This window comes from Anthonomus grandis, chromosome 12, assembly GCF_022605725.1.
Source record: "Anthonomus grandis grandis chromosome 12, icAntGran1.3, whole genome shotgun sequence".
Taxonomy (NCBI): Eukaryota; Metazoa; Arthropoda; class Insecta; order Coleoptera; family Curculionidae; genus Anthonomus; species Anthonomus grandis.
In genome coordinates this window covers 5,553,598-5,577,299 of record NC_065557.1, presented here as the reverse complement: position 1 = coordinate 5,577,299, position 23,702 = coordinate 5,553,598, and the positions used below count along the sequence as shown (strand labels likewise).

General features: G+C 32.7%; 1 protein-coding gene across 1 annotated transcript in view; it reads right to left on the bottom strand.

Annotated features, from left to right (window-relative positions):
- Positions 1 to 423: 423 nt before the first annotated feature.
- The window catches only part of LOC126742860 (trichohyalin), a 60,521-nt gene continuing 37,242 nt past the window's right edge, over positions 424 to 23,702 (bottom strand). The window contains exons 12-34 of the mRNA XM_050449678.1: positions 23,340 to 23,662; positions 18,229 to 18,369; positions 18,029 to 18,175; positions 17,148 to 17,300; positions 16,879 to 17,055; positions 16,659 to 16,810; positions 16,350 to 16,602; positions 16,132 to 16,298; positions 15,948 to 16,079; positions 15,675 to 15,896; positions 15,408 to 15,618; positions 12,810 to 12,989; positions 12,469 to 12,757; positions 12,202 to 12,420; positions 11,913 to 12,154; positions 11,647 to 11,859; positions 11,187 to 11,444; positions 10,947 to 11,131; positions 10,828 to 10,888; positions 10,158 to 10,571; positions 9,945 to 10,105; positions 9,745 to 9,892; positions 424 to 9,690 (exon numbers count right to left, since the gene is read on the bottom strand). Of these exons, the coding sequence (XP_050305635.1) occupies positions 9,580 to 9,690; positions 9,745 to 9,892; positions 9,945 to 10,105; positions 10,158 to 10,571; positions 10,828 to 10,888; positions 10,947 to 11,131; positions 11,187 to 11,444; positions 11,647 to 11,859; positions 11,913 to 12,154; positions 12,202 to 12,420; positions 12,469 to 12,757; positions 12,810 to 12,989; positions 15,408 to 15,618; positions 15,675 to 15,896; positions 15,948 to 16,079; positions 16,132 to 16,298; positions 16,350 to 16,602; positions 16,659 to 16,810; positions 16,879 to 17,055; positions 17,148 to 17,300; positions 18,029 to 18,175; positions 18,229 to 18,369; positions 23,340 to 23,662 (4,559 nt within the window). The 3' untranslated portion in view covers positions 424 to 9,579. The remainder of the gene's footprint in view (positions 9,691 to 9,744; positions 9,893 to 9,944; positions 10,106 to 10,157; positions 10,572 to 10,827; positions 10,889 to 10,946; positions 11,132 to 11,186; positions 11,445 to 11,646; positions 11,860 to 11,912; positions 12,155 to 12,201; positions 12,421 to 12,468; positions 12,758 to 12,809; positions 12,990 to 15,407; positions 15,619 to 15,674; positions 15,897 to 15,947; positions 16,080 to 16,131; positions 16,299 to 16,349; positions 16,603 to 16,658; positions 16,811 to 16,878; positions 17,056 to 17,147; positions 17,301 to 18,028; positions 18,176 to 18,228; positions 18,370 to 23,339; positions 23,663 to 23,702) is intronic.

Below are 23,702 nucleotides of genomic sequence, written 5' to 3'. Positions count from 1 at the left end.
CGTTACTGTTCTATATCATGGCATCATTTTCTTAATAGTGTCTGGATTGCTTGGAAATAGTGTTTTTCTCTTTTAGTTTGTCAGATTATACCCGAAAAACATCACTTTATTCCCATACTCTCCTAATTCTGTATCTGTGATAGGGATATATAAATGAGAATTTGACTTTTCCACCTTTTTCTATATCATTGCCTCATTTTCTCAACAGTGTCTGGTCGTCAATCACTTGAAAAATCACTACTGAGATAAATATTTCATCATTTCATATCAGTGCTGCCATAAGAATTTTATCGTGTTTCTCTTAACACATTTGTTTCAGATTCTTTTTAATTATCCTCTTAAAAAATAATATTATTAAAAATCTTAATAATTATTCTTAATATGTCATTTTCTTTAGGGCTTAAACAAAATAAAACACCCAGAAAATTTTTCATGATTTTTACTTTTCGCCTCACAATTTTACATCGTACATCATCCTTAAAACGTAATATTTATTATGTAATGTATACAACAGCGTGTTAGAAATGAAGACTGAAGAAAAAACGGCGTAACTATTCAGTATTTTATTAATATCTTTAACGACTACTTTATTGTTAGCTGCAATTAGCAACTTTCCCCTTCTCAAAACCGTGATTTTTTTTCAATTTTTTTTTATTACGTTTTCTTACTTAATGAACTCTTTATCATATCGTTCTTTAACTTTTTTATATATTTTATTTGCATTATAAAAAGCAACTTTTTGTTATATTACTATATGAGATATGTAGTGACGATAAGTGTGATTTATATTATTATAAGCAAACTCAATATAAAATTTGAGTTTATTTATAATGGTTCGATTGAATGATAAGGAGGAATATACTTATTCTAAAAATTGCGACAAGTGATTTCTAATTCAGTTCCAAATATCTTAAAATTATCTATGTAAGAAACGAAATCAAGAGGTATTTACAAAAGAGTATAATACGGAGCTTAAAACACATTTTATAAAACAATTAAGTGACAATGAACTTAAAACTATTTACAAAACACTCTTCTTATACAGTTTACTTACATTATATGGCTACCCAGTTTGAAGATTTGCCTTGTTTTTACTGCTCTACAATTTCGGATCTACTGACTTGCCTAAACGTTATTGTTGCTACAATTACAAACTTGCTAAACACTGACTAAGAGTACAATTTGAATATTTTTTTAAAATTTTATATTATTAATATATTTTTGCTTTGGTAGCTGTAAGGTCTCAATAGTTAGTTTTGGCAAAATAAAGTTCTTCTTATTTTTCGTTTATTTTTTAAGGTCAAAAGAGTAAAATGATATTTCCGAGCTTGAAGGATTTTTCACTGATTGGGTTCTATAAATTATGAAAAATGAGATTAACAAATTAATCTTTAGCATTACACTAGAAATTACTATTTTATCTTTGCTAAACATAACCTCCATCAGCTGATTTGAGCATTTGAAAAAATCGCTGTTAATATCAATATGTTGTCATTCCACAGTCGTTAGAAACTGAACTCAAGAAAACCATTTTTTTACTTATTAAGTTTTGTATGAATTTTGATTTTAAGTCTTTGCTGAGATAAATGTTTCATCAATGCAAAGAAACAATGAAAAAAAATCTTTTTACTGGTCCAGGCTCACCAAGCTTAAAAATCACACCAGAGATTATTATTTGACCATTACAAGGCTTATCAAAAAAATATTTTTTTTTAATTTAGTCTAGGCGTAAAAAATCACTGCTGAGATAAATATTTAGTCATTCTAAAGCCATGAAGTTAATTAAATCTTACAGGTCAACCAACTTTGACTTAGTTGAAATAACTACTTTATCCTTTCAAAAGTAATCAGGACATTCAGTCAAAATTAGCCATTTTTACCGATTTAGGTTCTTTCGTTGAAAAATCACTGTTGAAAATAACTTTTCTAATTCAAAAGGAGTAAAATGTCTTCAAAAAATCACTGTTGTGATGAATACTTTACTATTCTAAAGTATTTATTACACGGTTTTAGGTCAATCAACAGCTGAAATTTATATTTTATCATTGCAAAGTCCATCTCTAGGAAACCATTTATTTAACTGATTCCGGTTCTATATATTTAAAAAAATCACTGTTGAGATTAAAAATATTCTGTTCTAATAATTTCAGATCAATCAACCTTTAAAATCACTCCATACTTTAGTATTTTATTATTGCAAAGTATTTAAAAACCTGCCTTAACAAAGAAAATTACTTGAAAATATCACTGTTCTCATAAATACTTTATTATTCTAAAGTCGATAGAAGGTTATTCAAGAAAAGTAATTTTTTTGCTGATTTGAGTTTTATAAATTTTGAAAAATCACTGCTGAGATAAATCTATTATTTTTCCATAATAATGAGAATGTCGTCTGAAGAAAAATATTTCTTTTATTGATTGCTGTTCTACAGATCTTGGAAAATCACTGCTGAGATAAAAATTTTATCATTTTAAAGCCACGAAATCTTTCAGGTTAACCAACCTTTACAAACTCAGTTGAAATAATTATTTTATCCTTCCAAAGACTATCAGGACATTCAGTCAACTGAAAAATCTCTGCTGAGATAAATATGCCATGGTTTCAAAGGGCCTTACTTATTCCAGGTCGACTAACCTTCACAAAATCATAGCTAAACTAATAATTTAATCATTGCGATGAATTATCATTTTTTTAAATTTAAAATAAATAAGAAACCTTGAAAAAATCACTGTTATGATAAATACTTAATTACTCCAAAGCTACTAGAAGGTCTCCAAGAAAAACAATTTTTTTGATGATTGATTGTAACAGATTCGATCATTCTCAAAAAATCACTGCTATGATTAAAAAATATATATTATTTTAAAGTATTTATTTATCATTGCAAAGCCGGTAGAAGCTCATCTTTAAAAAAACATTTTTTTAACAGATTTTGGTTCTATTTTAAAAAAAATCACTGCTGAAAATAAAAAAAAATATTCAAAAGCAAAATAATTTGTTTGAGAGATTTCAGGTTGATAAACTTTTAAAATTATACAAACAAAAACGACCTGACAAATCACTGCTGAGATAAATGTTTTATCATTCCAAAGCCGATGGAGAGAAAAAAGCCTGTGAATACATAAATAGTTTATTTTTTTACTGATTCCAGTTCTTTGAAAGTAAAACTTAAAAAATCACTGCCTCGATATTTCTTTTATTATTTCATAGTTGATTAAAGTCCATTTTATGAGAATTTTATTTTTTACTTATTCTCTATCTAAAGTCACTGCTAAGAGTCGACCAACCTTTAAAATGATCCCGGAAATTAGTATTTTATTGCTGCAAGACCGCCTTAACAAAACCGACTTGAAAAATCACTGTTGAAGTAAATATTATATAATTTTATTATTGATACAAGTCCGTGTTATAAAAATGTTATTTTTTACTAATTCGTTTTATAAAAGTCACTGCTTCGATAAATATTTTATCATAGTTGATAGAAACTCATTTCATAAAAATTTAATTTTTTACTGATTTTCTTTATAAAAAAAACACATACTAAAATCGCTAGAAGCTTAGATCAAGCAAACCACTTCATTACTGATATTAATCTTATGGGTCTTAAGAAATCACTGTTGTGATTTATATATTATCAATCTTGAACCATTAAAGGCCATCTAAAAAAATATTACTAATACTTTTTAATCTATTAGTCTTGCAAAATCACTACTGAGACTTTATCATTTAAAGGCCGATAGGTAATTCAGAAATATATTTCTTTTTTACTGATTTCAGTTGCACAGATCCTGAAAAATCACTGCTTCGATAAATATTTATCATTTCGTAGTTAATTAAAGCCCATTTTATGAACATTTTATTTTTTACTTATTCGCTTCATCAAAATCACTGCTGAGTTAAATATCTAATCATTCCAAAGCCAATACGATTTTGTATCTGCTGAGATAAACAGCTAACTTAATTAACTATTTAAAGCTACTAAAAGAAAAATAATTTATTTTAGTAGCATCAGGTCAACCAACCCTTGAAATCACCTCAGAAATTAGTCTTTTATTATTCCAAGGTCGCTTCAACAAAAACAACTTAAGTAATCACTGCTGTGATAAATATTATATCATTTCATATAAGAAGAAGCCCATTTTATAAAAATTTTATTTTTTACTGCCTTTAGAAAAATCACTACTTTCGAGAATCGACCAACCTTTAGAAGATGTGTTTGACTGTTGCAAAGTCTTTAAAACCCCACCTCACCAAAAACGACTGTAGTAAATCACTGTTGCGATAAATATTTTATCATTTCCTATTTGATCGAAGCACATTTAATAAGAATTTTAGTTCTTACTGATTAGGGTTATAAAAACCACTGGTGAGACAAATATTTTATGAAATCAGTGAAATAAGCTTTTTTTCACTGATTTGGGTTTTTGAATTTTTGATTAAGATAAATATTTGATCATTTTCTAGTTGATTAAAGGTCAATTGCTTTATAAAAATCACTGCTGAGATGAATATCTTATCATTTTAAAGCCGATAAAAGTTTTTTTTTACGAAAAATTTTTTTTTACTGATTTCAACTTTCCAGATCATGAAAAATCACTGCTGGGATAAATATTTTATTATTTTAACCACGAAGTTAATAAAATCTTTATACTTGATCAACATTAATCAGAAAAATCATTTTTTCTGATTTCGGTGCTCCAACCTTCACAAAATCACAGCTCAACTAATAATTTAATCATTGCAAAGATACTCAAATAAAGAAAATTTTTTTTTAATTCAAAATGAGTAAAAAGTCTTGAAAAAATCACTGTTAAGATATAGATTTTATTGTTCCAAAAATCACTGCTAAGATTAAATAAATCATTTTAAAAAATTACTCGTACTTTAAATACTTCTAAACAAAATACCGTTCAATCTATGAATCTTGAGAAATCACCGATGTGATAAATATTAATTAAATAAATATCAATCACTGATTTCGTTTGTATGATTCTTAAAAAATCACTGCTGTGATAAATATTTGTCGGTCCATTGAAGCTTATCTCAAGCAAACAATATTTTACTGATTTCGTTTGGATGAATTTTGAAAAATCACTGATTCGATAAATTTTTTATCATACTTATCTTATTTGTAATAAATATATTTTTTTACTGAACATATCCAGTCCAACCAACTTTAATAACCTTAAATTCACAAAATTCACGATCGATCTTGCAAAATCACTGTTGAGATAAGGACTTAATCCTTGAGATTAATATTTTATCCAGTTTCTCATACTAAGAAGATTTTTCTTTTGCAAAATTAACGCTTTGAGACCCACACGATTACCACCCAACATGACTTTAATAAATTCGTACCCGCATACATTGAATCTTAATTAACTACACGTTAACATTAACTAATCAATTAATGTCCACAGGGTTCGAAATTAATTAAAATCCCTTTCCGGGAGAAGAATTTAATACATTTTGACTAATGGCACGAGTGAATGGCAGTGTTCTCGGCCTATCATTTAAAAACTCTATCATGATATGAAACTTTAATATACTGGGAGTTCAAAATTAAACATCCTTTAAAGGCATTGTATGATATAATTTGTTATTAGTAATTTAAGACTGTTAGTGAATGAAATTTCAACGGTTTAAATCCAAAATATATTTCAGTTTTGTTTCTATATGGGAATGGACTAAAAATCACAAAAATGATGAGTTGTGCCGCTATATAATCATTAATTAATGACAACCAACATTATGACGTGAATTTTATAGCTTCTGGTAATTTACAGAAAAACAAAAGTCTCTTTATACTGAACTCGTTGGATGTTTGAAGCAGTTTGCGTGCGTCGCTGTTTTAGGTGTACCTAGACCAACGAGTTCCCATATAAAGAACATTTATAGGACTTAAACGACGCCCCATTCCCCCGAATATTTATTATTGTCATATCTAAACGTTGAAAACTTTAACAGCAACTATATTTATATACCACATTCACAATAGTTTAATTATATTAATTATTAATAAACGTCTTTGCACTGACTAACTAATTATTTAACTTAATTATCGGTTAATTACCACTTTTTTTTTATACACAGTAGGCAGTGAGTTTTTTTTTTACCTAAACCTTAGTTCGACGTCAAAGGCCATAAAAGAAATTATCTACAAAGTGGAATTGTTTCTTTTCGTATAAGAATTATTAAATAATTACCCTATAAAGGACTCATGACCTATGATCTCGTACTATTCAGGTCTAACAGTGATCATTAAATACTTTTATTATTGCTGAGATCATCCGTATTATCGCAATACGTATTATAATAATTTAGGAAATTTATTTAGCGAAAAGGCACAGCAGTGACGGTTAATAACGTTAACGGTTAAGCGAAAACTCCTTTTTATTAGACTTAAAGTTGACTAATATTAAAATTTATTTAAAAGATTATTTACGAAGAATCTCGTTCATTAGACGTTTGTTTTAAAAATAAAGTATAACGTAAACGCTATTTTGACACTAGTTTTTTTACTAGCGAAAAGTAACCTTAAGCAAAAGTCATATTGATTACTCTGTAATTCTTCGATATGCAAAAATTGCCTCTCAGAAATTGTGGGAAATTTTTAACAAGATCAACAATTAATAGAAGTTAACACTTGGCATTGACAGATTCATTTACGTAAACGTTATTTCAATAATATGTTCTGTACTAAAACTCTATTAATAACCATAAAAAATTAATCATTTTTAATCGATATTTGTGTTGTTAATAGTAATCAAGTTTTAAGTAAAGGCAATTTTATTGCCGCTGCAAAAACTCTTTTACATATATATAAGAAAATGTGCGAAAGCCATTAATAATTCAGAATTAAAAAGAATTTTCTATTTGCAAAAACTCTCCTACAATCAAGTATCAATAATTTTAAGTACAGAAAAATTAACGAAAAATTTAATATTGTCGACAGCTGTTAGATTATACGGAAACGCTATTTAAGATACTTTACTTTAATTAATTATTGCAAGAATAAATGGGAAAACCTATCAGTTATTATGTGCAAACGTTATTCTATACGTAAACGTTATTTCATTCATATTTTATTTCCCAAAAATATAAGGTTAAATAATGATTCTTGTTTTAACATAAATTTTTATCTGTAGTTGGATTTTGGGTAAACGTTATTTCATTGGTACTACGAAAACTCCTTTAAGTATATAAAAACTTGTAATGTTATGAATATTCTACGAAAGTGATTAAGAGAATTAAAAAGAATTTCCTATTTGTAAAAACTCGCTCATAGTATCAGTATGTCGATAGCTGTTAGATTGTACGTAAACGCTATTTACTATATTTTATATGCGAAAAACTTTTGTTCAAAAATTACGGAAAAATTTATCACTGAATATGTACGAATGATATTTTATACGTAAACGTTATTTCATTCAAATTATATCTACCAAAAGTGGTCAATAAGGTAAAGAGAATAATATATTTTAAACGTTATCGAGTTTTAAATAAACGTTATGTCATTGGCGCTGCGAAAACTCCTTTACGTACATAAGAAAATATAAGATTAAGGATATTTTACGAAAGCCATTGATATAGTTTAACAATTCAGGATTAAAAATAATGTCCTTTTTGCAAAAACTCCCCTGCAACAAAGTTTAAGTATGTCGACAGTACTCAGACTATACGTAAATGCTTTTTAATATATTTTACTTGCGAAAACTCCTGTACAAAAATAAAGAAAAGTTATCACTGAATACTTGTAAACATTATTCTTTAACTATACGTAAACGTTATTTCGCTCCTATTACTATTTCACAATAATTTAATTTTCATGTACCAAAACTCCTTAAAAAGGTTAAACAAAAGGATAATTTTTCGTTGTTAACAGTAATCGGGTTTTAAGTAAACGTTATGACATTGGCGCTACGAAAACTCCTTTACGTTTATACACCTGTCAGATCATACGTAAACATTTACTTAGCAAAAAATGCTGAACAAAAATTAATGTTAGAGTTATTGCAAGACTCAACGAGAAAATGATACGTGCAAACGTTATTCTCCAACGACATTTCGCTCCTACCACTATTTCGCAAGAACCTTTAACGAAACTAATTTTTTAAATTCATATTGTGAATTACATAATCCTGTTGTTAGTTAGACGTTAACGTTATTCCATTACTCCGCATAGATGACTTTATTTACGAAAACTCTTTTTTACGCTTTAATCACTTACGTAAACGTCATTAAATTATGACTTTATTGTAAGAATAGACGGAAAAAGTGATCACTGAATACGGGCAAACGTTATTCTTCAACATTACGTAAATGTTTAACTATTTTGCAAAAAGATCTCACAAAAATTATTTTTATAAATCGTATACTGTGAAAAACAATCTTCTGTTGTTACGTTAACGGTATTATTCACGAAAACTCATTTTTTCATCTGTCATCATGTAACTAAACGTTATTAAATTAAAACTCTATTGTAAGAATAACCGGAAAAGTGCTCACTGAATACGTGCAAATGTTATTGTTCATCTTTACGTAAACGTTATTTCTTAACTATTTTGCAAAAACCTCCGACGAAATTAATTTTTTTTAAATTGCGTACTTTAAAAACCAAAATGCTTTATCAGTCATACATTAACGTTATTCCATTACAAAGCATATATGAACTTCACTCACGAATTTTTTTTTCCGGCTATCGTCACGTACGTAAACGTTATTCAGTTTCTATTTCAAGAATAAATGGAAAAAGTCATCACTGAATACGTGTAAACGTTAGGAGACTAACGTGAACTTGTAATTTTACGTGAACGTTATTTCTAACTACTTTACAAAAACCTCCGACGAAATTAATTTTTTTAAATTACGTACTTTGAAAAATGAAATGCTGTTATCAGTTATAGGTTAACGTTATTCCATTACTAATCAAATATAAATTTATTCCCAAAAAGACTTTTCTGAGTGTCATTATGTACGTAAACGTTATTGAATTAAGACTCTGTTGCAAGAATTGACAGAAAAAGTGATCACTGAATACATTCTTTTCCAGCTTTACGTAACCGTTATTTGGCTGTTACGCGTTACGTAAACGTTATTAAATTAAGACCCTATTTTCAAAAAAAATCATATTTATCCCTACAGTCTTTGCATTATATTGACGTCATTAATAAATGCAAACTTTATTTTCGAACTTTATGTAAACGTTATTTCAATTCTACTACTATTTTGCAAATACGTCGACGAAATTAATTTACGTCATCCCGTATGTAAACGTTATTAAACCAAGACTCTATTTCAAAAATTAACGGAGAAAGTCATCACCGAATACGTGCAAACATTATTCTTCAACTTCACGTAAGCGTTATTTAGCTTCTACGCGTTACGTAAACCTTATTAAATTAAGACACTACTTTCAAAAAAAATTGTCCTAGAGTTTTCGCTTTAAATTAACGTCTACGTAATTTTCCCTCACTGCTTTGCCTCTCCCGCGGCTTAAGATATAACGTTAAATAGACAGATAATTTTTTACACACTCCTGGATAGGGCAACGATATTTTAGCTAAATTACGTTATTTTCAGGTTATGTTGGACTCTAGAGGTTTATTCTCACGTGGTACGGTAAGCAGGTCGTTCGATAGGTCGTATTCGATATCGGAGTCTTCGAGTAGAGAAACACTTGCCTCAGCCTGTAAAATTAACGAAAATTTACTAAGCAGGGGCATCAGTTTAAGACGAAATACCTCCTCTTTAAGCATAACAACCAATCTCTTCTTTTCTGACTTGAGATTATCGACTTCTTGGGCTTGTCGGGCAGTTCGGATCCCTGTCATTTCCAGAAGGGCTAAGTGGGCATCCTTTTCACTTATAGCAGATTCCAGCGCGTCTCTCCTATAATATTATTTACATTTTTAAAAGGCAAAATGCTTAAAAGTGTACTTACTTCAAGTGCGTAAGCTCCTGAAGGTTCTTCTTCCTTTCAGCAATGAGCTTGAGGAGTTTTTCCTCTAGAAGTGAGGTTCTTCTTACGTAAGGTTTGCAGTTGTGGCACCGCATTGCTTGGGCGGATTGAAGAGATAGCAGACGCTGTTCTAGTTTACCCACCTAAAAAATTCAAGTGAATACATCTTTATCACAATAAAAATGTCTTGTTCACCTTTTCCATGATTTGTTTCCTTTTCGCTTCTTCTTTCTGCAACACCATCTCTCTTTCAGCGGAAATCTTAACTGTCTCCCTCAAGCCATCCTCCAACTGCTCTATCCTCTTCTCCTTCTCCTCAATAACATCCTCTAACTGACTAATTTTCGTATTACTATCTTCATCCTTATCGCTAAAACCACTACTTAGTCTTGATATGCCAGTATTATTGATGAGATTTTGATCGTTCTCTGAGTTGTTATTCCTGAGCTCGACTTCTAGCCTTAATATTTGCGAATTTTTTTCCTCTATCTCGCGTTCTAACCGCTCTACGTCTCTACTCTTCTCTTCTAAACACTGTCTAATTTTTTCTACTGACTTCTCCATCTCCGATCTGGCCACCTCTTTAGCTCTTAAGTCGTTCGTTTCGCTCTAAAGCGCAAGCAAACAATGATAAACGATTAACCGAAAATGTACAAATTGAGCGAAAGCATATTTATGGTACAAAAAAAAAGTTGTGGGGTTGGGGTGTCTATGCTACATGATATACAGGTGCAGGTATACTGGTTAGAAAAAGCTCTTTAAAAAGCCGGCTGGTCCAGCCTGTAATACATACGTATCCAGAAGAGTTAGCATAAAAATAGGATAAAGAGTTAGTAGTTGCAGTTTAAAGTTAACCACATATTACCTCTTGGGTTTGTGCTTGTTGTTGCTGCTGCTTTAATTTTGCCTGGGCGTTTTTCAGTGCTCTGGAATAGCAAATATTTCATTTAGATCCTGACTGACATAAAACTATAATTTATTTACTGTTGTAGCTCCATAATTTGCTTCTCTTTCTGGTTCTGCTCCTCCTGGCTCATCTGAACCAGCTGCAACAATCGTTCCATCTCCGCTGCCGATCGTTTCGCCTCCTCTTGCGCTTGATCCACCTTCTTCTCTGCCTCGACAAGTTTCTTGTTCAGCTCCGTAGCCGCTGCTACAGTACCTCCAGCCTAAGACCGAAGATTCCATCCGCTTTCATTCATTTAAACATAAAAGAAACATTACCTTTTGCAGTGAGGATTGTAATTGGTCCATTTGTTGCTTTTGCTTTTGTAGCTGCTTGTCCAGCTCGGCGAGTTGTCGCTCCTTTTCTTCCACTTGCCTGTGCTTGTTTTCCACGCTCCTTCTTTGTTCTTCGAATTGTTTCTTGGCTTCTTCCATTCGTCGTCTTTCTTCTTCCAGTTGTTTCTTTTGCCCGGAGAGATCTTCTGCGGGCTTTTGCGGAGCCATTTGGAGTTTCTTGGTCGCTTCATGCAGCTCCAGCTAGAAAATTTGCTTATAAGTTTGTTTTACGATAAAACATTAATTAATTAGAGGTCTGTTAGTGTAATGATTAACAGGTGTTAAAATAAAACGAACATATTTATTTTCAATTCAAATTTGTCATCTCGTTGAAAACTGACCAACAATTAGAACCTAAAACAGAAAATAATATTAATTAAAGTCACTTATCAAGCTTTTTTACCTGATTTTTCTCTAGTTCTTGCACCAACATCTCAAGTTGGGCCTGCAACCTCTCTTTTTCCGTGTTGCAGTTCTTCACGTCACTTTGTGACTTATCCAGCTCCTTCTTCAACCTCTGGAGTTCCTTATCATCTTGTGGGGGTGGCTGTATCCCTCTGTCTCTTTGATACTGGGCCATTTGGTTGAGCTGTTGCTGCAGCTGTTTCTCCATGACCTACACACGTATTTGTTCATTAACTTAAGTAGCTTTGCCTTAATTGGACTTGCCTGTATTCTCTTTTGAAGATCCTGAGCGGTTTTCTCGGCCTGATCCGCCCTCTTGGTCTCCTGCTCGATGACATTGCGCCACTGCTCCAGCTCAGCATCTCCACGCGATCCAGTTTCGTGCAGGAGCTTCTCAGCTTTGTCCGCTCTTTGTTTGTGCGTGTCTCGTTCTTTTTGGGCCTGTTGGAGCTGCTGCCTGAGGTTCTGGATTTCTCTGTCGCGGTTCTCCAGCATGTCTTTGGTACCTGCACACTTTTATTTGAATATGTTTCTATTAGTATTGTAATTTTACCTTTTTCAACGTCCTGCGCCATCTTCTTCTGTTCGTTCTTAAGCCTGAGTACTTCTTGTTTGTGCTTTTCCAGCTCGGCTTCGCTGTGGTTCAGCTCCTGTTGGAAGTTCATCAGCATATCCTGGGACTTTTCCAGTTGGTTGACCAGTTGGTCCCGTTCCATTGTGAGCTGCTTAATGTCGGCCTCGTATTTAATTATTTGTTTCTCGATTGACTCTCCTAAAAGGTTATATTTAGCATTGCTACAAATGAACAGATTTTCGGTACCTTGTCTTCCTTGTTTTTCCAACATCGACGCCATCTTCTCCCTCTCTCTGTTAGCTTGAGCGAGCTCCTGTTGCAACTTGATCAACGTTTCCTGAGTCCTGTGATCCAATGTTCTCCTTTGGGAGTCCACTCCGCTTCGGACCTGTTGTACCTCGGCTCGCAGCACGTCTCTCTCTTGCTCCAGAGTTTTCCACTCGAGTTTGTCTCTTTCTAGACGCTCGTGCATTCGTGCCAGTTCGGTGGCCATGCGTTCGTATTCGATTTTCGTTGCTTCGTTTGTTTCTAAGGCCTAAGCGAGAATATGAAGTGAGAAATATTTTAGTGTGTGTGAAAGTGCTTACATTGGTAAGGTGCAGCTGAGACTTCTCTAACTCCTGAGCTAAGCGTCCGGCTTCCATCTCAGTGGCGTTCCTGGCCTGGATGGCTTTTTCAAGTTTCTCCTTGAGTCGTTCAATTTCGAGCCTCTCTTCGTTTCTCACTTTGTCTGCCGCTAATGTTTGCCTTCTTTCTTGTTGTGCCACCTAATATAAGAACCACATATAACCAAGGAGATTTTACCAAAAATTCGAACCTCTTTACGTAAAATTTTAATTAGGGTGCTTACAATTTTAAAAAAATCCAGGGCTCAACTGCCAGGAATAGAAAAATAATTCCTACTTAAACTTTAATTCAGTCATTTAAATTGTTTAATTAAAATGATTTAACTATTTAAAATTATAAAATAATTCCGATTTAAACATTAATAAGTCATCAATAAATTAAGTAATTAGTCGAGGCAGTTGATATATAAATTTAATGAAGGTGTTTACGATTTAAAAAGAAATATTGGCTCAACTGCCTGGAATAGTAAAATAATTCCAATTTAAACTTCATTAATTAATTAGTCCAGGCAATTGAAACATAAGTTTAATTAAAATGACTCAACTATCTATAACTTTAAATTAGTTTTTAATTAACATTAATAAGTCATCAATAAATTAATTAATTAGTCGAGGCAGCTGAGGTATAAATTTAATGAAGGTGTTTACGACTTAAAAAGAATTAATGGCTCAACTGCCAGGAATAGTAAAATTATTCCAGTTTAAATTTCATTAATTAATTAGTCCAGGCAATTTAAACATAAGTTTAATGAAAATAACTCAACTATCTATAACTTTAAAATAATTTTGAATTAACATTAATAAGTCATCAATAAATTAATTAATTAGTCGAGGCAGTTGAGGTATGAGTTTTAATGAAGGTGTTTACGATTTAAAAGGAAATAATGGCTCAACTGCCTGGAATAGTAAAATAATTCCAATTTAAACTTCATTAATTAATTAGTCCAGGCAATTGAAACATAGGTTTAATTAAAATAACTATCTATAACTTTAAAATAATTTTGAATTAACATTAATAAGTCATCAATAAATTAATTAATTAGTCGAGGCAGTTGAGGTATGAGTTTTTATGAAGGTGTTTACGATTTAAAAGGAAATAATGGCTCAACTGCCTGGAATAGTATAATAATTCCGAATTAAACTTCATTAATTAATTAGTCCAGGCAATTGAAACATAAGTTTAATTAAAATGACTCAACTATCTATAACTTTAAATTAACATTATTAAGTTATCAATAAATTAATTAATTAGTCGAGGCAGTTGAGGTATAAATTTAATAAAGGTGTTTACGATTTAAAAAGAAATAATGTCTCAACTGCCAGGAATAGTAAAATTATTCCAGTATAAATTTCATTAATTAATTAGTCCAGGCAATTGAAACATAAGTTTAATTAAAATGACTTAACTATCTATAACTTTAAATTAACATTAATAAGTCATCAATTAATTCATTAATTAGTTGAGGCAGTTGAGGTATAACTTTAATGAAGGTGTTTAAGATTTAAAAAGGAATTATGTCTCAACTGCCAGGAATAGTAAAATTATTGCAGTATAAATTTCATTAATTAATTAGTCCAGGCAATTGAAACATAAAGTTAATTAAAATGACTCAACTATCTATAACTTTAAATTAACATTATTAAGTCATCAATAAATTAATTAATTAGTCCAGGCAATTGAAACATAGGTTTAATTAAAATGACTCAACTATCTATGACTTTAAAATAATTTTGAATTAACATTAATAAGTCATCAATAAATTAATTAATTAGTCGAGGCAGTTGAGGTATAAATTTAATTAAAGTGTTTACGATTTAAAAAGAAATAATGGCTCAACTGCCTGGAATAGTAAAATAATTCCAATTTAAACTTCATTAATTAATTAGTCCAGGCAATTGGAATAAAAGTTAAATTAGAATGAAAATTATTCAAATCGATGACGTTTTAAAAAAAAAAATCAAGGAGCTTAGTATGATTTTACTATAACAAAATTTTCTCTTAAAATTCTTCAATCTAAAATATTAATTTTATAAAAAAGTAAAGAACCATTAAAGTAGAACTAAGGTCATAAAGAAGTAACTTAAATCATTGCAAAAAAAATTGGTTTTGAAAAATGAAGCATTCAAGGTCCTGTAACTCAAAATCTAATAATTTTTGGTATTTGGTACTTTAAATAAAAGTACAATAAAAAAAGATAACAATGAATCAACACATGACTTAGTAGAACATTTTGGGAACAACAATTCGTATTGTTTGATTTCGGTATATAAATCTGCCTTTTTGGTACATAAGGTCTTGAAAAAGTTCGTCATTGTTACACCAACCTTATTTCTTATAATATTATTATATATTTTATTACCTCGATTGCAAATTGGTTCGGGCTTTCTCGGAATAATGCATCCATTGGGTAACTTTAAATTAAGTCAATTCATACGCTCTTAAAACTACAATTGTAAATTCTCACATAATATTCTGTTGGTTTTTAGAAAATAAAAAAGTATGTTGTGATTTAATTTGATGAGGTTTTCTTATTTCGAATTACTAGGTCCTTTAAGTACCTCCATTCTGAGCTTTTCGTTGTCCTTCTCCATCTTCTCGCTTTGCGCTTTAAGTTTCTCATAACGGTCTCGGAGTTTCTCCAGCTCTATCATGGCTCTTTCAAGTTCTCCCCGTTGTTTCTCTTGGGAGGATTGCGCCTTTGCCACGTCCTGCCTTGCCAGATCCAACTGCATACTGGCTTCGTGAAGTTTAGTCTCTAGTTGCTGATTGCTGTATCAGGAAGAAATGGTAGCAACATTGTAGAATTAATTAAGCGGAGGACTTACATGCTGAGGGTGCGTTGCAGCTCCTCCTTATACCGTTCCATTTCGGCCAGTTTTTCCTTTTCTTCGAATCCGTATTTGGTTCTGGTGCTTTCTACTAGGGCGAGTTCCTTCCTGCTCTTGTCTAAGTCTCCTAGTGTTTTATCAAGCCTCTCTCTGAGCCTGTCGATTTCTGATCGTAGCCTATCGTTTTCTTCTTTGGTTCTTGTTTCATCACGATCGTACCTAAAAAAGTTTTTCATAGTAAGAGGGTACAATAGAGGGACTTGTATGTACCTGGAATATCTGCTCTCTCTTCCCGCCATTCCAGTGGTTTCTCTGAGATGGTCATATTCCCCTACAACCTTCCTGAACTCATTCTGCAACTTGTCGTGCTTATCTTTATGTTTCTCCACTTCGATGGATAACCTTAAAAGTTTATTTTATAGGAAAATGTTTGATTCCGAGAGAATTGCTCTACCTAGAGATTTCTTCTTGAGCTTTATCATAAGCAGTTTGAGTCTTGTTAATTTGTGCTTGGGCCCGTTCCATTTCATATCGATACCGTTCGTTGTCTGCCAGTAATTTTTCCCTCTCGCTCTGCAACCTTCTGAGCTCTATTTGAGCTTTTTCGTAACGATCTCTCACCTAAAAAATATTGCATAAAAACCAGTTACACTGGTAAAAGTCTGATCTGACCATTTCAATGTCGATGTTCAACCGTTCCACTTCCTCCTTATGTTTCTCCTCAAGCTCCTTGCTTCTGCTGAGCTGCATGGAAGCTCGTTCATACATTTCAGTGATCCTCTGGACTTCTTCTTGCAGTTTCCGCTGGTCCTCTTTGGATTTTGAAATGATGATTTGCTGCTTTTCGATTTCCAGTTCCAGACGCTCTTTGTCTGCTTGTACTGAGTCCAGTTTGTTTTGCAAGCGATAGACGTCACTTTGAGACCTTAATGAACGGTTTTCTTAAAAATTGTTATAAATGTTATTGAACTAATTACCCACCTGTCATATTTTTCAAGAATCTTCTCAAACTCTTTATGAACATTCTCCCGTTCATCGATGGCCTTTTGCGAGGAGTAAATTGCCTTTTCCAGTTTCTCTTTGAGGATGTCGATTTCGGTTACGGCATCGTCTCGTTCGATCTGCAGCTTTTGCTATAAATGAAAAATAAAAGAAAAAAAAATTAAAAATATATAAGATAAGAAATTTTTCCAGAGTTTACTTGTAGCATATGGGCTTTCTCCCAGCGTTCTTTCATAACATCCAGCTCGGTTTCGATCTCGGCCTTCTCTCTTTGGGCTTTTGTAATTTGATTCAGCTGCATGTCGACTCTTTCCTTGAGTTTTTCGCACTCGTCTTGGAAACAGTCCTTTTCTTTTTGCAGTCGGCCAACCGCCGTCTGGAAAAGTTTTTACGTTACGAGAACTTTTAATTTTATATCGAGAGAATGGCTGGGAAAATTCCGGTGTTTTTAATTGGGGATATTTTTACCTGTAATTTTTCGTATTTATCCCTAAGCCGATCTGCTTCGAGCTGGGCTTGTTCTTTTTCCTTCTGAATACGAGCAGACTGGCCGAGAGCCTTGTCCAATTGCGACTGGATATTCTCTAATTCGTATCCCAGTTTTTCTTTTTCTAACTGGATCTGAAATTTGAAAAAAAATCAATCGTGCTATCAGTTCCGTCAAGGTTCCCTTATAAGCTCGCCTTGATAACTTATGATAGGTCTCTAAGTATAAAATAAAAATTAAAGGGTGTTTTCTGCTGAAGGTTTTGATACCAAATTTGTATATCTATGACAGCAAGTTTTCCAAACAGCATCATTTTTTAAGGGGATCACATATTCCAAGACAAGTATCATCAGTGTCCAAGGATCTCCTGAAAGTTCCTTGATAAGTGCATATCTTTTTGTCATGGAAGATTTCTGAGTAATGAATGGAAGTTGTAAAGTGTTTTCTGCTGAACATTTTAATATCAGATTTGTGAATCTACGACAATAAGTTTTCTAGATAGCTTCATTTTAAGTAGACCACGTATTCCAAGACAAGTATCATCAGTGTCCAATGATCTCCTGTAAGTTCTCTGACAATTGAAAGGTTTTTTTTGTTATAAAGGATTTTATAGTAATAAGTTAAAATTGTAAAGTGCTTCCTTCTGAACATTTTGATACCAAGTTTGTAGATATATGATCCGAAACTTTTGAGATAAATTAAGGAGACCACGTCATTGGAAGACTTATCAGAATCTTTGACAACTCTACAAATTCTTATCGAAGCATATTGCGTAATTTACAAAAGTTGTGGGGAATATTTTGCTAGACTTTGAAATAATTTGATGAGATTATAATTAAGAAAAATATACATGGATACATACACGTCTGGTCTCTCCAATGGACTTGTCTAACTTCTCTTGTAGCTTGTCGACTTCGGTCTGAGCCTTGTCCAATGCGTTCTGGAGCTTGTCGGTTTGTAGTTGAGCCTTTCCCAAGGTCGCCGTAGTACGCTCCAATTCCTCCCTCTCCTAAAATCATAATTAATTATTCAATTTAATAGTTAAAGTTACCATAAATTGACCTTCTCGAGTTCGGCGTAAGCTCGATCTTTGTCTGCGTGGAGCTTCGCCGTAGTCGACTGTGCTTTCTCCAGTTCCTCTCGAAGGCTGTCTTGTTCCTGATGGGAGTTTTCGAGTCGGGCCTTGAGGCGGTATACTTCCCCCTAAACAGTAGTAAGAAGAAAACTAATTATTAACCAATATCCCTTAGAGACCTATCAAATTGCTTAATTAAGTACGATGCGCAGCAACGTTCAGTCCTCCCTCCGACCAGCTTTATACTTACCTCGACTCACATTTGTTAACATAAACAGATAGATTTGGCAAACCTGTCTTCACATTCACTTTAGTAATGTGTCACGTGTCTTTTCATGTCATGTCAGCAGTACTTTTTAATCTTGCTTTTTTTGAATTATGTCCGTTAATTAAGTTTCGCTTTCTCTATGTAAATGTAATGAAACTTCTATGTTTTCTTTACAAGTCAGACTATTGCTTGTATTTTTTTGTGTCACAGAAGGTGCAGTGTTACTTGCTACTTTACATTAGTGACATTCTCACAGAGACAGTTGAATAACCTGATATTAAAATTGACTGAAATCTTTAGAGTTAGAAGGTTAAGTGACAATTATAACCTTTTGGGTATTAGAATAAGAAGAGATGTGAGTAAAGAAATAATAACTTTAGATCAGATTGCAGCTATTGATAATTCAGTTGAAAAGTTTCACGTACAAGACTGTACGGTAAAAAATTTAAAATTAAAAATTATTATAATAGGTATTAGACCTCTTAATATTTTGGTAGATTTCAGCACTGTGCTTCTGATAAGCACTTTAAAGATTGTTTAAGAGTTTTAAAGTATCTCAAGACTACTAGTGGCTTTAAGTTGAGGTTTTGTTATTCTGATAAATGTTTTGAAGGCTATACAGATTATACGGATTTTGTCAATGATTGATATTGCTTCTTGCTCTTTGATAATTCAATGGTTTAGTGACTTTATCCAGTACAGAATTTAAATTTGTAGTGGCAAATTTATGTGGCAGATTATATTCTAAAACTTTGCATTCAAATGACATACTAAAACAGTATAATCTCTATTATTATACCTCTACGCGAACAATTGCAAATACGTTAAATGTAAGTAACGGGATAATTTGGAAGATTCTTTGAGAATATTTTTTGTTCCCATACCACACACACCGCGTTCTTCTCCCTGCAGATTTTTTTCGACGTATTGCTATCTGTCGATGGATTATGCACACATTGGTTCAAATCCGTCAACTGCTGACTCTTATTCTTTTTACCGATGAAGAAATGCAATAAGGAATTTTCACAATAACCATGTTTGGGCAGAAGAAAATCCACATGACTTGAAGGTCGATCAGTTCTTGTTAAACGTTTAGGTGGGAATTATAGGTGACTTCCTAGTTAGACCGGTATTTCCGCAAGAAAGACTTACCGGCGAGATATACGGCAAGTTTTTAGAACAAACGCTACCTCAGCTTCTGAAGGATGTATCATTGGCTACAAGAAATGCATTGAATGTTTTTAACAGTAACATACGGAGGTCACTGGATTGGTCGAGGGTGGTGGATCTCACGTATGGCCTGCTCGATCTCCGGACTTAAACCCCCTGGATTATTTCATATGGGGACAAAGTCAAATGTCAAATCAAAACATGCTTTATTGTCGAAAGATTAACATCTCATTGACAAAGCTAACTTTAAATTATAAAATAATATAGATAGGTCAAACTTTGGAGTAGAAATAAAAATTAACATAAAATTGACATATAAATATAGCACTTGACACAAATAAAAAACAAAACAAAATAAGATAAGGTGGGTACATAAATCTTAACATTATTCATGCGAGTCGATTATTAAAAAATTCATATAAGGTGTAATAAGCCTTACCAATCAAAAGTTTTTTTACACTGACATTGGAACTTTTTAAAGTTAAAGGGCAGTCCACAGCCGGCTTTACAAGTATTTAAGCCACTTTTTCCAATATACTCATAAATTGACCATTTGCTTTGACACAACTCATTTTGCTGCGAGGGAAATGACTATTCCTGCATCAACAAACATAATTTCACTTGTATCGTCTGGTAATCAGTGCGAGAATATTCACTGATTATTGCCCTTGTGTAATAAGATGCCTATATTTTCTATGAACTAAGCATAGACTGTCAAGAATAAACAGACATGGCAAGGTCATAAGTTTGTTATTTAAAAAGACAGGCGTACATGATTCCCTTAATCCAACATGGTACATAATTCGAACTGCCCTTTTTTGTAATACAAACAAAGACTTAAAGAGATAACCACTGCAGCTACCCCAAAAGGGAAGACCATATATCAAATTACTCTCAATTAGGGCAAAATACGCCATTCCAGCCGAACTTTGATCCAACTCTTAAAGCGTAACATTTGAAGACAGTTTCTTAGATAGAGCGCTTATGTGATAATCAAAATCTAGTTTTCGGTCCATTTTGATACCAAGAAATTTTAAACTTCCTGTATTGTTTAATTTATTTCTGTCAAGAATAATGTCAGTAAGGTCACACCTGAAGGTAAACACATTAGTCAATTGTCATCAAACCAAGCCTTGATCTCTAGCAGATCATTATTAATTATATTCTGTAATGCCTGAGAGTCAGAGTGATTCCACAAGATGCTTGTATCATCGGCAAAAAGTGTCAAATAGCCCACAATTTCCACCTGGCAAATGTCATTAAGGAATAAAAGAAATAATACAGGTCCCAGCACTGACCCCTGCGGCACTCCACAACTTACAGATTGGAAACTTGAAACTGGGCCGGAAAAAGACACACTCTGCATCCTTCCCATAAGATATGACCCAAACCAATTCAGGGATACACCTCTAAACCCATATATCTCCAGCTTCTGAAGTAGTATTTCATGACTGACAAAGTCAAAAGCCTTAGTCAAATCACAGAAGACTGCTCCAGAAACCTCACCTCTATTTAGACCCATGTACAGCTAATCCAAAAGAGAAAACAGAACATCATTCAGTACGTTGTTAGTATTTAAAAAATCAATGACTCTAACCTTGACGAGTTTTTCTATAATTTTAGCCAATGTCGGAAGAAGGGAAATTAGCCTATAATTGGAAGAACATGAAGCATCCCCACCTTTGTGTAACGGTATGATTATAGCCTTTTTTAGGAAGTCTAGAAAATGCCCTCCTGAAAACGAGTTATTTATAACATTTACCAAAGAATTAATAGCAGAAACACTCAGTTCTTGAAATATACGAAGAGGCATGCAGTCCCACCCCACAGACTTTTGGTTTTTTATTTTTGGCAATTAAAACTCTCATTTCATTTACATCTCTTGTGTGGTTGGCACAATTTTAGAAGCTAGATTTTTTCCGACTGTGCAAAAGAAATCATTGAGCTTAACCGACGTAATAGTACTGGAATCAGGTACATGGGATTTTTCATAACTTTGTCTAATAAGTTTAATAATAGGAAAACTAGTGTTGAAGACCCTCTTAAGATTCTCATGGAAATACTCAAGTGGTTTATCACATTCAGTTGAAGGCCCCATGTGACCTCTTCACAAAGAGTTCTAAATTTTGCGGAGTTCCTCTTGCTAAATATACGTTCATTTTTTTGATTGATGATTGAGAGCTCTTGAGTAAAGGAAATTTAGATAGTACCGCTTCGTGATCTGAGAGAGAAGCATTTAGAACACTACAAGAGACATAAAATTTGAACACATATAATCCAGTATTGTTGCTCCATGATCAGTAATTCTCGTCGGCTCATTTACATGCATACTAAGATTAAAACTCGTTAGGATATTTTGAACAGAAGAACTCGCTTGTCCATTGTAATTCATATTAAAATCACCTGTCAAGATGATTGAGGAATTAGGAGAAAACTGACTCAGCAAAATCTCCAAGTTCTCCAGAAACAATACCTGGCTAGCTAAAGGCGATCTATAAATAGTAATTACATAAATTTGAAACTTAGTAAAACAAACTACAGAAAATTCGAAGACCTTTTCAGTGAGTAAAAAATTAATCCGTTAAGGATTGTATATTCAACAAAAAAACAGTACAGGTCACTGGTATCGTTCTAAGTATAATCTTGTTACACATACCAAAAGAAAAAGAAGCTTCACTTAAAGTTATTCGTTTATACTACTCCAGTGGAAGATATAGAAGATTTGAGAAATCGGATAATTGCTGGATGTAACGCAATCAGAAACGACTTTGGTGTTTTGGAAAGAGTTCGGGAGTCGATGAGGAGAAGACTGGATTCTTGAATCTGAGCGGGAGGTAGTCGTTTCGAACAGTTCTTGTATATTAAGAAATATTACATGTGATTTTTGGTAATAAATAATTGTTATTGTCAAAATTCTTTTTCGCCCAGTATCTTCGAAACAAAGCGTCCTATCAAAAAAGATAAAAGGACAAAATATCGTTAGAATAGTCCAAGGAATAATCCCTTAAGTTTGTACCGTCTGCTTAGTAAATACCCTGTATAAATTTTTTTAAATATTTTAACATTTATTTAATATTTTATTTTTTGGAGATCAAAGTTTTGGTTTTTATTAATTAAAAATATATCTTCTTCGACGTGTTTTTAATATTGCAAGTAGGTACCTACAGATCTGAATATTTTTCTTGTTTTTTCTTTTATTTTTTCTTATGGGAAACAAAGCTTTCTCCCTTGCTCAAAATAATGTTTTCTATCTAGTAAATATTCAAATTTCGTGCAAAATCAAAAAAATCCACTACTTTTGAGCAAAAACAAATAAATCAATTTTTGGTTTTGTTATATTTAAAAATTAATAATTTTTCAAAATTATATTTAAAAAGAATGTATTATTAATGATGTTTCTAATAGTATGTTCTCCCAAAACTCGTATTTTTCTAAAAGTCACTTTCGATGGACTAATTCGGTTTTCAATCAAAGCAATCCGCATTTCTCTATATTTGTGTGTTGTGCCTTCAATGTCATGTCATTGTCAGTGCAGTAGTTTTTGGTCTCTTTGCCGTTAATTAATTTTTGTTTTCTCTATGCAAATTCAAGAAAACTTCTGTGTCACAACATTTTGACTTGACGCTCAAATGTCCTAATCAAAAAAAAAAATAAACAAACCTGCGACTTTTCCAACTTCTCTTGTAACGCCTGCGCCTCGGATCGCGCTCGTTCGCTATCGGCCTGCGTGACCCGAAGCTCGGCCTGACATCGTCGAAGATCGGACGACGTCTTGTCCGCTCGTTCGTGCATTCGGTCGAGTTCGTGCGAGCTCGAGTAAACGTTCGACCCGAATCGCGTCTGTTTCGCTTGCGCTAGCTCGAGATCTTGGCGCAGCCGTTCGTTTTCGAGCTCGAGGCGAGCGATTCGTTGTCGCGCGACATCGTAGTCGTCCCCGCGACGTCCGAACTCCATCGCTTTGTCCAGTTCCGCTTTGGATTTACCTGAAGCAAGACATTTCCGGTGCTGTCCAGTTAGTTCATT